The sequence below is a fragment of the Plecotus auritus genome (assembly GCF_963455305.1).
Source record: "Plecotus auritus genome assembly, chromosome: 2".
Lineage (NCBI taxonomy): Eukaryota > Metazoa > Chordata > Mammalia > Chiroptera > Vespertilionidae > Plecotus > Plecotus auritus.
The window spans coordinates 209114513-209130137 of NC_137771.1; the positions used below are offsets into that span (position 1 = coordinate 209114513).

The 15625-nt window shown below is 46.0% G+C and overlaps 1 protein-coding gene across 1 annotated transcript in view; it reads right to left on the minus strand.

The window, feature by feature from the left end:
- Positions 1-331: 331 nt before the first annotated feature.
- The window catches only part of ARHGEF26 (Rho guanine nucleotide exchange factor 26), a 112798-nt gene continuing 97504 nt past the window's right edge, over positions 332-15625 (minus strand). Inside the window, exons 12-15 of the mRNA XM_080657834.1 lie at positions 15009-15218; positions 4479-4546; positions 3056-3160; positions 332-2570 (exon numbers count right to left, since the gene is read on the minus strand). Of these exons, the coding sequence (XP_080513960.1) occupies positions 2428-2570; positions 3056-3160; positions 4479-4546; positions 15009-15218 (526 nt within the window). The 3' untranslated portion in view covers positions 332-2427. The remainder of the gene's footprint in view (positions 2571-3055; positions 3161-4478; positions 4547-15008; positions 15219-15625) is intronic.

Sequence of the window (15625 nt, forward strand, 5' to 3'; positions counted from 1 at the left end):
ACAACTAACTATAGAATAACTCATTCTTTGCATTCCACCAGATTTACAAGGTGGTGAAATTTCACAAGCACCAAGGTTTAGATACTGGGTGGCCAAAATGAGTAAGATACACTCCAGGGGTCAAGATCAATTAGGGGACTGTGAACTATTTAATAGAAGCTAGTCAGTCATGCAGTTTTGTGGAAACCATGAGAAGAAACAGGATGGTCCAGCTCTTAAGAATGCTCCAGCCTGCTAGGGCAGCTGATGCCAACACGTACCCAAGGACACACCTGTTCCCTTCAATGTCAGCTGCCGATACCTTTTCGTAGAACTCAGATTTGGCCAAGAATTCAGCAAACTATTTACTTAAATGAAGATACAGTACATTAAATCACATCAGGACAAATGAACAAGTATATACAAAATCTTTATAAATTCACGTTTCGCCAAAAGTGTACAAGCAGTCTCAATTCATTGGGACAAAAATGAATATTTTTGTTCTCCACAGGTCACTGAATGAAATTGTGCAATTCAGAGAAGCTATTCTAGAACCGGGACTAGGTTGGAAGACAGCACTGTGTCACGTAAAAACGACACACATCGTGAATGTGTTAAATACCTGCTGTAAAACACTTTATACCTAACAACAGTATTAACCTGCTTGCTAAATAAGGCTCTGATTTATACGATGCACAAATTTCCAAAACTGTTTGACATCTCTACTTATAAATTAATTCACAGGACTCGTGTAGTTGCTTTTTAGCGTCTGGGTATTAGCAAAAGTAACACAAAATGATCCCTGTGCAAGCAACAAATTTACCTTCCTTCCTAAATGAAAACATCAGGTTAGATTAGATTACAACTTGTTCCCCTCTCCTCCAAAAAAAAAAAATCTCTGACATTAACGAGGAAGGAGACAGATTTTTTATCAGTCCCCAACATCTCTTGCTGTGGCCTCCTGCTGTGACTTCCTGACCTCAAGGAACTCAGGGCCTGGCATGTGTGTTATTCCCAGAAATGTATGCAGAGGGAAAGGGGAGCCATCCGGGGGCAAGAAGGCCAGGGTGGTCCTCCCTGGCTCACGGCTGAGGTGGCAGGACTCAGGGCACGGAAGCCAAGTATACCTCCCTCCCGCACTAGGCTTCTCAACTTCACTGCCAATTTGGGTAACTGGATGGCAGACAGCAGCTGGGCATGTCACACAGATACCTGAGGCCTTGAATAATGCGTCCTTGGCCCGGTTTTACCCGTTGGTGGAAGAGAATGGAGCAGAGAGCGAACAGAGCTGATGGTGAAGATCAGCTCTCCCCTCTCAATCTTCCAAACCTCACGCCCTGTGTCTGAAACATACTTTTAAAATGACTGTTCTCTCTCCTTGCACGAGTGTTAGAAATGAAGTTGTGCAGACACCTGCAGTAAAGAGAGGCTCCAAACCCAGAGAGGGTGGAGGCCTTCAGTGCAGAGAAAATGGGTTCCCCCATGAAAGGCAAAATGTTTCAGTTCAGTACCATGCTGGTTTCTCAATACCTCTTAAGGCGGAATCTGATCTTCCTTGGGAGTGTTAAAGTGTTTCAGCCCATTTCCTATTTGGAAATGAGTGGGAGGAGAAACAGTCAAAAACCTCCCATTACTCAAGGCAAGCAGCCTCATGTTTGTGTATCAGCTCAGTTGGAATTACTTTTTAAAGTAGGAACCCTGTCCTATATTTAAGATTTTCTCACATATGTGAACCATCTACATTTTATGCGGTTAAAGTAGCTTAGTGTTATTAGGCTATACTTGTCTTAGACCAATATTGGGTAAGATGGATATTTAAAAAAAAAAAAATAATAAGGCCTCCTTACTTCCCTGCTAACCAGGAGAGAGGTGGCAACAATTCAAGTTTCAATTTCCCTTTCCCGGGAAGAGGTTTTAAAAAAACTTTGCTCACCTTCAGAACTCTGTCAGTTTCTTTCGAAATCCACATAGCACTCTAATCAGATCTAAAATGTAAGAGCAGGAAACTATATACAAACTGAGCACTCCTTCAGGATAGAAACTCTTGCTAATGCTGGGAAAATCACATAAAGGAGATGCTTACACAGGGAGAGCCCACACTTGGTGAAGTGAGGCTAGAGAATCAGGATACAGCATCGTATGTACATGTTTTATTGCCAGACACAGTGCAGCTAGGAGGAGCCGAGGGCCTGGATCCACATGTGGACTGCTTGCTCAAGGTACTCTGCTTACCTAGAGGTTTGCAACAGGATCGTTGTGCACACACCTGGCTTTGCGAACTAGCCATTCTCCTGAGAGAGCAAAACCACCTGGCAAGCTTAAAGGCAAATGTTTTCCTCCTTTTAATCGAGTCGGCTGTGTAAAAACTCAGAAGAACACCAGCCCAGAACCATCCCACCCACCACGATGCAGTGCAAATCTTGCAGTCGCAAAAGGCCACCAGAGAGGCTACACGTTGGTCTCCAGTCCTAGCAAACGTCCCATTCTCTCCACATTCTTATCGATTGTGGCTTGACACGTTATCTCCTTGGCACACTCCATAGGAAACCAGCCCCTTTCTCCATCTCGCAGTCTCTCCCCTTCATACCAGCCTGCAGAGAAGAACAGAGTCCTCATGAAGCAACACGTGTCTGCATGTATTTTCACTGTGCTCAGCTCCAACAAGGAAGGATGTTGGGTACATGATGGGAGGTGGAGAGGGAGGTGGAACAGAGGGGATGGCTTCAAGGTGAATGAATGACATGATCAGAGGCGCCAAAGTGAGCAGCTGAGACAGCATGTGAGTTTGGGCTGAGCTGGGGAAGAGGGCGCTTTGGGTAGGGGCAGCAGGAAGAACGATTGTCTGGAGATGAGAAGGAAGGAAGGAAAACTTTCCATAGTTCCTTTCGAGTAACAAACCACGTGACTGCATCCCTTTTCAAAAACATGTAAGAGGCAGAAAGTGTAGAAAGAGGAGAGGCTGGTGCGCATGAGAAAACAAAAGGGATATGGAATATGCGCATGAATAACGAAAAGCAGACTCCTTGGTTCTTCACACCCTGAACGCCGGACAGCCCGTAAGAACACTTGCACTCACCGTCGCCGACACGTTGATAAATGAGGACCACGTCGGCCACCTGCAGGGAGAGTTCGTCTGGCTGCTTGGCGGTAAACGATCGAATGATTTCTACCTGGGTCAGTGCTAGGGAGGAAAGGGAACACACTGAGCTTCCAGCAGCAGAGGGAAAACAGAACAGGTACAAATCAATGGTGTTCTCAGTCTTTCTGTGCAGCTCAGGGCCGGCATTGATAGAAACACGTTAGGCTTCTATGAAGAAGCAGAAAATCTTTCCCAAGAGCTCTCATACTGGGCTGAGAGCTTTATAACTTCAGAAGCTCAGAGTCCAGAGAGGCCTTTTATGATGTATGAATCCCCTCAAGAACAGCCTTGATAAGGAGCCATTAGTCACACCACATAATGGAGCAGAAAACAGCCATATGCACTGGGGAAACTGAGATAAGACAGGTTAGGTAACGTGCCAAGGACATGCAACCGATGATGAAATCCACAACACGCCCGGTCCTCCAGGCTCTCATCCAAGGTGCCTTCCCCATCAGTAGCAGCACATGGGAGCTGCCAGAGAGGTTTAGAAATAAAAAGATCTCCAACCAAAAGTTAGAAAACAGTTTGAGTTTCCCATTATGCTAAACTGTAATAAAGTCATTAACTTCAGTGACTTGGTACTGACGGACGAGACTTTTAGTTTTTTTTTAATACAGAACTTGATTCTATGAACTTTTATTCCAATCCATCACTTTAGCTTTGGCTCTACGCTTGAAGCTATGACTTCTGAGTGTTCCAGGACAAACAGTTTTGTTGCCCTTTATTCTCTGGGTTTGACCTCCCAGCTAGAACCACCCAGAGAAGCATAATGTCAGCGTGAAGGTGCTCATACACCACCCTGGACCGCACCAGTTCCTAGTTCTCTAGAAGAATGAAATACATTTTTTTACTATTATCACTTCAATTAAAAAAAAAAAAAAGGTCAAAAGGAATGGTAAAGCCATTTTCTTTAAGGTTAAAAATACATTTCAGCTTAGATTTAAAGTCAGTATGCCCCTAAACATGCAGCCAATGGCCCTAAACCACAGCTTAAAATGTAAGAGCTTTACCTTTACAAGTCTAAGCAGGGCTTTCAATGGGTATTATTTCATTCTGTCTTTCCAATAGCCCAGTGCTGTGCTAGTATATATATCATGTTGCCCCCGACTGCAGAAGGTCAAAGTGGCTCGGGGTGGATAATGCCACAATGTACCGCGTTTATACAACAAAGAACAACTGCACCTTGGATTTGAATTCAGAGTCCTGGACTTCCAAAGCAGGGAGCACCTAGTTCTGATGTAGGACAGGCAGCAGGAAGGAAAGAAACCTGGGGGATCATTAATACCCTAGCGTCCAGCAGGGGGCAGAGCCCCTCCACGGTCCGCCTTTCAGCACAGACAGCCCGGGAGTTACTTACAGGTTCGGTCAGGAGGCTGCCTCCCGCTGCTGTGTCCCAGGGCAGTTATCCAGCGGGCTCGCTCACTCCTAAACACACAGGACAGAGCCAGTTGAGAGATGCAAGGTGTTTACAGAGAATGAAGTATGTTCTAGAATGCAAAGCCACTTCCCAAACAGGGGAGAGATGACCTAGAGAGGTATGGGGCTGACCTTCACAACAAAGGTAAGAGGTTTTAAATGGTCATCTGGGACACTTGAACCATTCTGAATGAATCTGGCTAGCTGTTGATTAAGTGGAACTTCTCACTTGACAGTTTGACCTTTAATAAAGAGCTGATTACACTTACATATTGCAATCACAAAAAGATGTTCAGTAACTCATAATCTGAAGTTAAACATTTCAAAATTGTAAATTTCCTAAAAAAGTAAAAAAATCCCACTGAGGCAGTCTCCCTCCATGCCCTCCCCTCCCCTACCTCCCCCCACCCTCCATACTCAAACCATTTCGGAAAAGATGAGAAACTTGATTTATTTAAAGCTGCTTTGTTCCCCCTTCAACTAATATTGCCAAATATGAGCTTTATTGAAACAGAAATTTTTGACCTTTTCTAGACTGTGCTCAAATTCTTAATACGGCTTAATGAGTATAGCCAAAAATAATTCAAGGCAAAAAACAACCAAGACTTTTTCTACAACAGTAAGCTATATTTACATGAAACAAGATAATTATTTAATGAAAGGATCAAACGTTTCATATAAGCAAGCACTACTCCATAATACAGTTTATGGCCTGGAAAAGCCAAATGTCGGGATTGCAATGAAAGGAACCACACACCCATACACACTTTGAAATCTCTTAAGAAGAATTTATTAAGTCCATGCGACGTGGCAGACACAGCCCTTGACATCCATCCATTATATCATATAGTCCTCCCAAAGGCTGGTGAGAAAGATGAGAATACTAAGTTCTAACGTCCGAGATTCCAACCAAGGTCAATTTCTACTAGGGCCACTCGATCTTCTTACCTCCTTCATGTCCAGTACTTGAAAAACAAAATTTTCCCTCCCATCAGAGCTTGCACCTAAAAGATGCTTCTTTCACACTAACACCCCATCCTTTTTTAAAATATATTTTTATTGATCTCAGAAAGGAAGAGAGAGGAAGTGAGAGAAACATCAATGATGAGAATCACTGATCGGCTGCCTCCTGCACGCCCACTCCTGGGGATGGAGCCCACAACCCGGGCATGTGCCCTAACTGGGAATTGAACCATGACCTCCTGGTTCATAGGTCAATGCTCCACCACTGAGCCACACCGGCCGGACTCTGCCACCCCCTCTTTACCCCCATGTGTATCCACCCTCCATCCAGACGGAGCAGCCGTTGTCCAGTGCTAGAACGCGTCCTGCTGCTCCACACCTTCCCTGCTGGCTCTTTTCACTCAAATACAGCCTTCCTGCTGTTTTCCTGAGCGAGACGCCCTCATCATCGCTACGTAAAAATTTTAAATTGAAGAACATCCGTAAAATAAAACACCGCACTGATCTTACGTGTGCATAGCTTTCCGAGTTTCCTCAGGTTCACCCACGTACACGTGCCACCAGGTCAGGAGACACGCGCCCGATTTCCTTTTATCCCTTCCAAGCAGTCACCTCCCGGAAATGGAACCGCTGTCCTGGCTTCCACCAACCTGAGCTCGTGTTGCCTATCCTGTTCGGTGTGAAAATGGAATCCCATGCTGTGTCCGCTTCTGCGTCTGACTTCTTTGTCCCACACACCCACTCCATATTGAAAACAAAGCCTCACCCCTTGCAGGCAGCTTCCTCTGATGCGTGCACCCACACTCCGTCCCCATCCCAGGCTGGCCGTCCTGTTCCACACGCCCCTCTGCACACTCCTGGTCCTCATGAAAGCAGGCATCATATCTGTACGGCTCACTGCCTGGCACACAGCAGGGACTCGGCAAACACGTGCTGACCTATGAAATCACGGATCACTCATCTCGCACGGATCCCCCAACATTTACTGACTTGCCTGTTTCCCTCACCAGGCCATACACTCCGGGAAGGTAGGAACTGGGCCTTGTTCTAAACAGTTGTACTTTTGTGACAGGTACAGGACTTCTTGCATTTTGCAAGTACCATCTAATCTAGTTTTATCAGAAATCTTGGAAGAAAACACTGGCATGATTATTTCCATGTTCCCAGAGGACAAAGCCGAAGTTTGGAGTGTGAAGTGCCTGCTCACAGTAAAACAGCCAAGAAGCGGTCAGGCCGGCATGGCTCAGTGGTTGAGCGTCGACCTATGAACCAGGAGGTCACAGTTCAATTCCCGGTCTGGGCACGTGCCCGGGTTGTGGGCTCGAACCCCAGTGGGGGGCGTGCAGGAGGCAGCCTATCAATGATTCTCTCTCATTTTTTATATTTCTATCTCCCTCTCCCTTCCTATCTGAAATCAATACAAATATATTAACAAAACACACCAAAAGCAAAACAAAACACAACCCAATTCAAGCAGCGCAGTCAGAAGGTAAAGCCAGGTGGTCTGGGGTCCACGAGCTGGGGTTCCCTAGTGGGTGCTCACGGTATAACACGAGAGAAGGCGGGGAGCGTGGACACCGCCGTGCGCCGAAAGACAGACTTCAGAAGAGGAGGAGGAGACTGCGCTCTGAGGGCTGGAGTGCCAGGCGTGATACACACAATTCAAACAGCACTCACCATGCTGCCTGGCCCTTAAAAACATTCAGAGGGCCTCAGGGTGGTTTTCTCAGGAACACGAGAGCATCATTTCCTTTAAAATAACCCCAAGCAAACACTTCAATCTGTGATATCACCTCTTTGCGGGGTACGATCTATTTATTTATTTATTTTTTACTCGGGCTCAACCGGAATTTGCAAAGTACAAAGGAAACTGAAAACAAAGTATGTGACGGGTGGAAGGGCTGCTCACCAAGAGAAACCTAAAACGACCCATCGGCGTTCTCTCTGTGCCTCATCCACAGGCCAGCCCGCTCTGTGGCTTACCGCGGCCCGCGCCACGGCCCCTGCTGCTGGCTGCCTGCTCCACGTCAGGTTTCCCTGGCACGGCACTGCCCTGGCAGCGAGTGGCCGCTTTCAGCCGGGCCTGCCCTGCAGCCCGTTTCCAGGGGCCCAGATGAAACCCTTCCCTCCGGTGGCATGCTGCCTGGATGCTAATGCACTGCTCAGACACGGCGGCCCCTCGCAGGGACTCCGAGGACAGAACAAGACACTCCTTGTTGCCCTGGCTGAAAGGGGCCCCTTCTTGAAATGGCTTCAATGGAATAGATGCTGTCAGAACCTCACGACTTCCCCTAGGGCCTCCAGGAGCCCTGCCAAGGAGGCCGCCCCTCCCCTGCCCCCCCCTCCTCCCGTCAGCTAGCAGAGAGCACAGTTCTCCTCTCACACAGGGAGGAGGCGCTCCATAAAAGACGGGAGTCTAAGAACAAGACAAACCAGGCCCATTATGAAATGTAGATATCAAGTCCGGGGCTCACTCCAGACAGCTCTTTTCTCGGGGGACAATATGAACCAATCACCATGGAGTCACAGGGCCCCCCACACCCAGTTCCTAGACTTGTCCCTTGGCCCAAACAAAGCGCGAGAATAAACAGGGCTGCCCTCCTGGGAACCTGGGCATACCAACCTCCAAGGCTCTCCGACCACTCCTTTCTTCCACGTTCACGGAGCGCCGGCCTATGCCAGGGTCTGGGCTAGACTGAGGCTGCCACGCGGCTCAACGGGCTCTCCTGCTCTTCACGGGCCTCAGCAGAAAACAAACCCAACGCAGAGCCACGGGCCTGGGCAGAGCATTCTGCACCACACACGTGGCCCAGAGAGAGGGAGAGGATCGAGTTGAGAAGAGACGCCTTTCACATAAACATCTGTCCATGCCATCCTTTCAAAACCCCCACGTTCCCTGAGCAAGGCGTGAATGATGCAAGCACAGTCCCCTGCGCAGGAGTTTGCTGTGGCAGCACCTCGTCCTGCCTCGCACATCATTCATTAAAAACACCGTCGATCAAAACTTAATTGCACACAGTTCGAAGATACAGCAGAGCTGGACCTTCCTTGAATCCCAGGCATCGGCTAGAAAAGACAGATAAATACTGAGAAAGTGCAGAGTCGGCTTTGAAACGAAGAGGCAAGGCTCAGGATGCGGCTGAACGGAATGGAATGCCCACCAAGGACCTGACCCCCGATCTGGTCCTCCTGACCTTTCCACAGAGGCTAAGAGACCCCAGCTGCTGCCTCACCTTCCTTTCATCCTTCTAACAATGGCATTTGACCAGATACCTTTGGGGTTCCTTCTCACAGACTAGACATTTACCTGTGGTACCTTTTGAAATTTGCATATACCCACAGCCTTTAGTTAAAAGTCCTCCAAACTTGCATAACGAGTAAGACAGTGGAGATGCTGTTTTTGTTCACTCTCTCAATTCAACTAGCTGAGTTCAATAAGGTGTTCCATGAGATAAAACGCACAGGGTAAGAAGAAAAATGCCGTCATGATGCTGTGTGACCAAGCCAATGAAGCTGCGACTCCAGCCGGAGCAAAATCATTCCCCTAGCCCAGTGGTCGGCAAACCGCGGCTCGCGAGCCACATGCGGCTCTTTGGCCCCTTGAGTGTGGCTCTTCCACAAAATACCACGGCCAAGGCGAGTCTATTTTGAAGAAGTGGCGTTAGAAGTTTGAGTTTAAAAAATTTGGCTCTCCAAAGAAATTTCAATCGTTGTACTGTTGATATTTGGCTCTGTTGACTAATGAGTTTGCCGACCACTGCCCTAGCCCACAAAGAGTGCTAAAATTTAGGCTTTGTGACATGCACTAAAGTGTAATTATTTCTTGTCATATCTAATAGCTCATGACACCTAGTCTAGTCCAGAATCCTGGAGTTCACCTGCGGTGGGTCAATTGTTTCCTGGATGATGAAAGATCCGTACTATCACCTGCCCTCCTCCTTCACTGGGGTCAGTAATGAGGATCACAAACTATAATGAATTTTGACGGACTCTGTACAAGGAAAAGATCACTATTGGACATGGATTCAAGATTCAACAAGGAGAAGATACTCCGACCTATAATAAATATATTTTTTCCATGCCCATTGTCATCTCTATATTGTGGATTTCCCCTGAAGGGTGTGTAAGAGTCTGTCAAACATCTGTCAAACATACTATTTACAATTTTATTCCATACCATTTACTTCCTGTGTGGTTAATTAAATCATTAACATAAGCATGAAGAGTGCAAAAGACTCCCAGCAATCCATGCGCCTTTGTTGGCAGGCCCAGGAGTTGGCTGTCTGCACAGCTGACAGGACCAACCCCATCCATTAGGCTCCCAGTTCTTGTGAGAGAGAAATGTTGAGAAGGATCTTTGATTACCGTGTGAGATGATTACATCTTATCGCTAAAAATAATGGGTGAAGAAAGTTTGTGTCCACCACTGAGTACCTCCTGGCATCCCATCGCTATGTACACTAGACCCAGATGCCATCCAAATTCCACTGCGGACAAAGGATGCCAAGGACGCCACTTGCCACGGCCCCTGGTCTGTGCCAGCAGCAGCTGTCTGGGCTTCATTTGAATGAAGGCAGACAAAGGGGGCTCTCCGGCTCCCACATTCCTCTTGAAAGGCTCAGAGGGAAAAGAGAGGACAGTAGTAAAACATTCTTCCTTTGTCCTTTCAATAAAGGGTGAGCTTTTGTAATTTTCACAGACTACTATCTCATTAACAAGACAATGACTTAAGATCTTTAACAGGCAAACACATATAGCAGTATACATGGCCTAGATGTACATCCTAAAAAATAAATAAATAAAATAAAGTTTAACCATCTCCTTAATGAGCAAACGTTGTAAAACACGTGGGATATAGAGAAAATTGGCTCCAGCACCAAAAGGAGGACCCTGAACAGAGATTGAGAGAGAGGCAGTATTTCCCTACATGTGGCCACTACTCTGCCTTCCTTTGGATAAAGAAAAGCTAATTAGATTCATTGTGGGTCAATTCCAAAAATACTTATTGGGAACTTGCTATGTACAAAGTGAGACAAGGACAAAACCAGAGCCGAGTGTGAAATTTAGTCAGAACTCCATGCAGAATTGATTAGAGAGAAGATGGTTAGGTGGTTCAAAAGATAAGTGGCATATGGGGTGTCCTAGGAGGAGGGAGAGGAGTGGAAACGCGTGGAAAGCTGCAGTAGACTTTAGTACAGGAAGGGCTGGCCGGCGATGGATCTGTGCAGACTGGGAGCATCAGAAATGACAAGTCTCCAGACTGGGTAACTGGAAACAGATCAAGACACGAGCACGCTGGGGAAAGCGGTGGGTAGTGGTGACGCCTGGCTTCAGACAGGTTGCATTTCTGAAGGGAAAACGAAGAGGGATAGTTAGATGTGGACATAAAACTAAAACGAGATTCTTTGAGAAAGAATCTCCAAAAGGGGTTAGCCTCAGTCTGATGGTCAACATTAAATGGCCTTAGAGGTAAAGAAAGAAGAAGACTGACTGGGTGTGATAACTAGGAAGCCATGGCTAATTTTGGATGGGGCGGCCTCAGCAGGGAGGCAGAGGAAGCCATATAGAAGATGGTTAAGGGGTAACTCCACATAAAGTACCAAAAATCCAAAGCATCATTGACCCCTCTCTTTCACGCAGTGCCATCCAGCTCATAGTAAGTCAGTCCTGTTGTCTCTGTCTCCTAAATGTAATATTTCCATCTCCCTTTATACACCGTGGCCCAGGGCACCACCCCGAAGTCCCTTGACCCCTCCGACATGGCCTGAGTTGCTCTCCCCATAGAAACTTCTACCTCCCCTCCAGTCTTCTAGGGATCCCCCTACCACGACTTATGAGGCTCTAGATTAGTGCTTCTCAAAATATCTGTGGTAAAGAAATGGTCCTCACCACCCAATCCATTCAGAAATCCAATAAAAAAGAATTACTGTTAAAATAATTACATGCTTTGATGCTAAAGAAATGTCAAATTACTATACATTTTGAAACCCTATCCTCATGCCAGGTTGGTAATGTTTGGTGATTAAAGCCCACAGAATGCTCTGGAATAGCTCTGCTCCGAAATGCTCTGGCCTCCGCCGGCCTCTTTACTGCCCCGGTTTATTCTCATCTACCTACATTCACTATGTTCAAGCCAAGTTTGACAACAACAAACTCGTTTCCTTAGGAGTTTTGCACTCGCCGTTTCCTTTGCCTACAACATTCTGGCTCTGCATTTCCCTATGGGTAACTTCTTGTCACTCAGGGCTCTCAGTTCAAATGTTACCTCAGAAAAGTCTTCCTGCACCATCTAACTTAGAGTACATGACCCAGCACTCAACATTCACTCCAAATCCCATCGTCTGGCTTTGCAGTCCTCACTGCATTTACACAGACTTTTAATTGGATCAAGAAGAAATACTTTCCCACTGCACCAGCTCATCGTAGGCCACTTGCCCAAGCTGACTGCCCAAAGTGCACTGCCATCCAGTCACCCTCCTTGAGGGCGGAAGAATACAGATGTAAGCTGCTCATATGAACAGAAGCCTAAAGGGCAGGGATCTGGTCTCAACTGTTCATGGCTACTTCCCAGCACTTAGAGTAGCTCTTGAAAGGATGCCCAATAAAAGCGCTGGATTAACAGGGGGAAATGAAGACTACGCTCTCAAGAAGTTCAGCTGCAATAGGAAGGAGAGATAGAAGATGGGCAGCCACTGTGGCTCAGTGGTTAAGTGTCAACCTATAAACGAGGAGGTCATGGTTAGGTTCCCGGTCAGGGCACATGTCCGGGTTGCAGGCTCCATCCCCAGTAGGGGGCGTGCAGGAGGCAGCCAATCAATGATTCCCTTTCATCATTGATGTTCCTATCTTTTCTCCTTGTCCCTTCCTCTCTGAAATCTATAAAAATATATTAAAAAGAAAAACGAAGGTGAAAAATGAATTATCAAGAGTGGCACAGACAGCAAGCAGCCAGAATTTTGGGGGACAACATCCCCACGAGCAGCCCTGACAGGTGTCTTCATAGAGGGAAGACTTGGCATGAGCCCTGGGAGGGGATGCGCTTGGTAATTCAAGGAGGTCTGAAGAGGGCATTCCATGAAGAGGAAAAACATAGGCAAAGGAACAACAACAACAAAAGTAGTTTTAAGCAGAAAATAAGTTTTCAGATACATATATTCAGCATGTTATTATAAAATATTTCAAAGCATATAATATTTTAAAAATTTATCATCTACGTTTCCACAAACTTTTTCCTTTTTACAGCTTACAGACTTGGAAAAAAAATCCACATTTTAATAGTTTCCCACATTTTATAGCAACTGGCTTCCTAGTATCCCTTCTAGATCCAGAACAAGGCCACCTGAGCAGCAAGGATGGGCTGGGGCTGTCCATATGGTCCGCAGCTTCTCAGTAAGAAAATTAAAGGGAAAACGCTGCTACTAGGAAGAATTCCGCATTGAGGAAAGTCAGGGTCCAGTCCCAGCTTTGGCAATAACTCACTTCCTGCAGGCAAATCACTTCACCTCTGTGAGTCTCATTTTATCTTTAGGGGAAAAAAGGGAGTTGGATTACAGAACCATAATTAGGGTCATCACATATTTTATTGTCTAAACAAGATACTTTTGAGATTCCAAGAGGGTAGTATTCTTCACAGTTTGCCAGAACAGACATAATATTGATCCTGGGGAATCAGATTTACCGTCACCTGACTTAGATGCCCCTTCAGCTCTGAGGTTCTCTCTTTCTCTAGAAACAGCTATGGGCCCCTTCTTCATGTTCTAGAGCTGGCTCCGTGCCCACTGGCACAGCCCAGATGCTCACCAAGGGTTTGCCCCATTTCCTTCAGTGAGCTTTTCTGCATTCTTCATGTAATCAAAGCTATCGACCTGTTCTTCCTCAATGTCACTGTCATGATTGTTGAACTGTCTTTGTGCCAAACAATTGCACCCCTCCTACTGCTAACTCTGTATTTCATATTTCCCCAGGTGGCCTCTGCTAAGAACAGCTTTCCAAAGAAGGTAAATATTTAGGGATGAACCCTATTCTTTTTCAAATTGAAGAATTAGTAGCCAAAGGATACATGTGACTTGCCTGGGTTCTACAACTACTCAAGGCCAGTGTGGTGGTGAAAACCTTGTTTTCTCAACTGGATTGCTAATGAACTATATTAACCATGTACAAAAGAGGAAAAACATAAAAAATGTATACACTCCTATACATTTTGCAAATCTTAGAAGCAAAGAAAACATGATACATAGACCCAAACTTAGATTGCTCAACACTAAGTAACCCAGAGATGACCTGCACATTTCCAATTATTGCATATACCAATTTACCAGATCTTTTTTTTTTTAAAATTCCTCACCCAAGGGTATATTTATTGATTTTAGAGAGAGAGGAAGGGAGAAAGGGAGAAACATAGATGTGAGAGAGAAACAAGGGTTAGTTACTGGGGATTGAACCTGCAACCTAGGTATGTGCCCTGACCTGGAATTGAACCCCTCAACCTTTTGGTATACAGACGATGCTTCAGCGAACGGAGCCCAGGGTCAATTTGCTAGACTTTTAAATGGCCTATTGTTTTTAAAGGAAAGCGCATATGGCTGTAATATATTTTCTTTCAACACCACATCCATGAGCTAAAAGTCTTTGTCTAGTTATTTACTTTTGAACTGTAACTGAGTTGCTGGTGGGGTAGAGTGAGGGAGTCACTCCCTTTGTACCCAAGAAGACATCTGCCCCATGCCCTTTCTGGAATGTTCTCTTCCTATTAATTAAAGAACTGCAAATATGAGTCAGACGCATGAGTTTACTGGTGACATAACTAGATATTCTGAGAATATTTCTGACTGAGGAAATGAATATCCATTCAGCCCATAGTATGATCAAAAGGCAGGTGGGGGGAGTAAAATGCTACGGAATGTCCCCAGCAAAGGATCCGGCCTCGGTGCAAAAAGAACTGCACACGTCAGTCTACTTCCTGCTCTCTTCCAGGAATCTCAGAAACAGTGGTGGAGATGACATAAGTTACAAAGGAGACAGCGAAGAGCTCTGCCAAGCTGGCCAGGCCTGGATAAAACGCAAACACTCCTATAAACACAGAGGAAAGGGAAACAAAGCAAAACCAACACACTTTCGCCATTACTAACTGCAAGTGATGAAAGGAAGTACCCAGTTTCTGAGAACGCTCCAGAACATCTGGACATGCACTAACCTCCAAAGTGTTTAAGACGTTTTTATCCTTCAAGTCTTATAACATCCAAAGCTCAGACATATTACACGCTCTCCTTAGGAGAGGGGCGCCAAAGGAGGCCTTGCACTGTCTTCACAGGCCAAGGGGTTTAATCACTTTTCGAGCTGAAGAAACGCCCTCCTCAGCCTTGGGAAGGTGTCCTCTGCTGGTCACCTGCACAGCCCAGCAATCACCACACCCACTCAAGTCCCCTCCCATTTCCAGGAAGCCCCAGGGCAATGAGGCAGGGAAGACCGATACCAGATGTTCTGAAACCCTCTCCCCACCCATACTCACTGTGTCTCAGCCCCCAGCAGCATTTCCACTTTCTCATTCGCATGGTTACTAAGGACGGTCAGAGTGAAGAGGTGACTGGCAGAGTTCTGTCTGGAATAAAGCATTGTGGAACTGTTCTTCCCTGGAGACGAAGTAAGCTCTTCATTGTCACAAGATTCCACCAATAGCTGATCTCTTAAGGAGTAATCGTTGACGTTGTAACTTTCTTCACTGTAAGGAAAAGAGAAAAGAACATGTCAGTAATGCCGTGGGTAAGACGGCTACCTGTAATCCTGATGTCAAAGAGGACTCTCATCACCAGTGCTTGTCTCTCTTCTTCTAATCAAGCCCAACAATTCTTCAACCTACCAATTTCTACCAGCCATTGACGCTACCACCTTTCTCCCATCCTTAAGCCCTTTACGTCTTCTGGTTCATGCTTGGATTTCTTGGTGGCTAGTTATAATCACTCCTTGCATACACCCTCATCTCCCTGAAAAACCCCAACCCAGCTTAGATACAGCTTTCCCTCTACCGTGAATATGTACGTTTGCAGCTGAACATGGGAGAGCTCAATAAATAACTGTTGAATAAATTGATAACTATGCAAAACATTTAAGTATAGTCTAGAAACAATG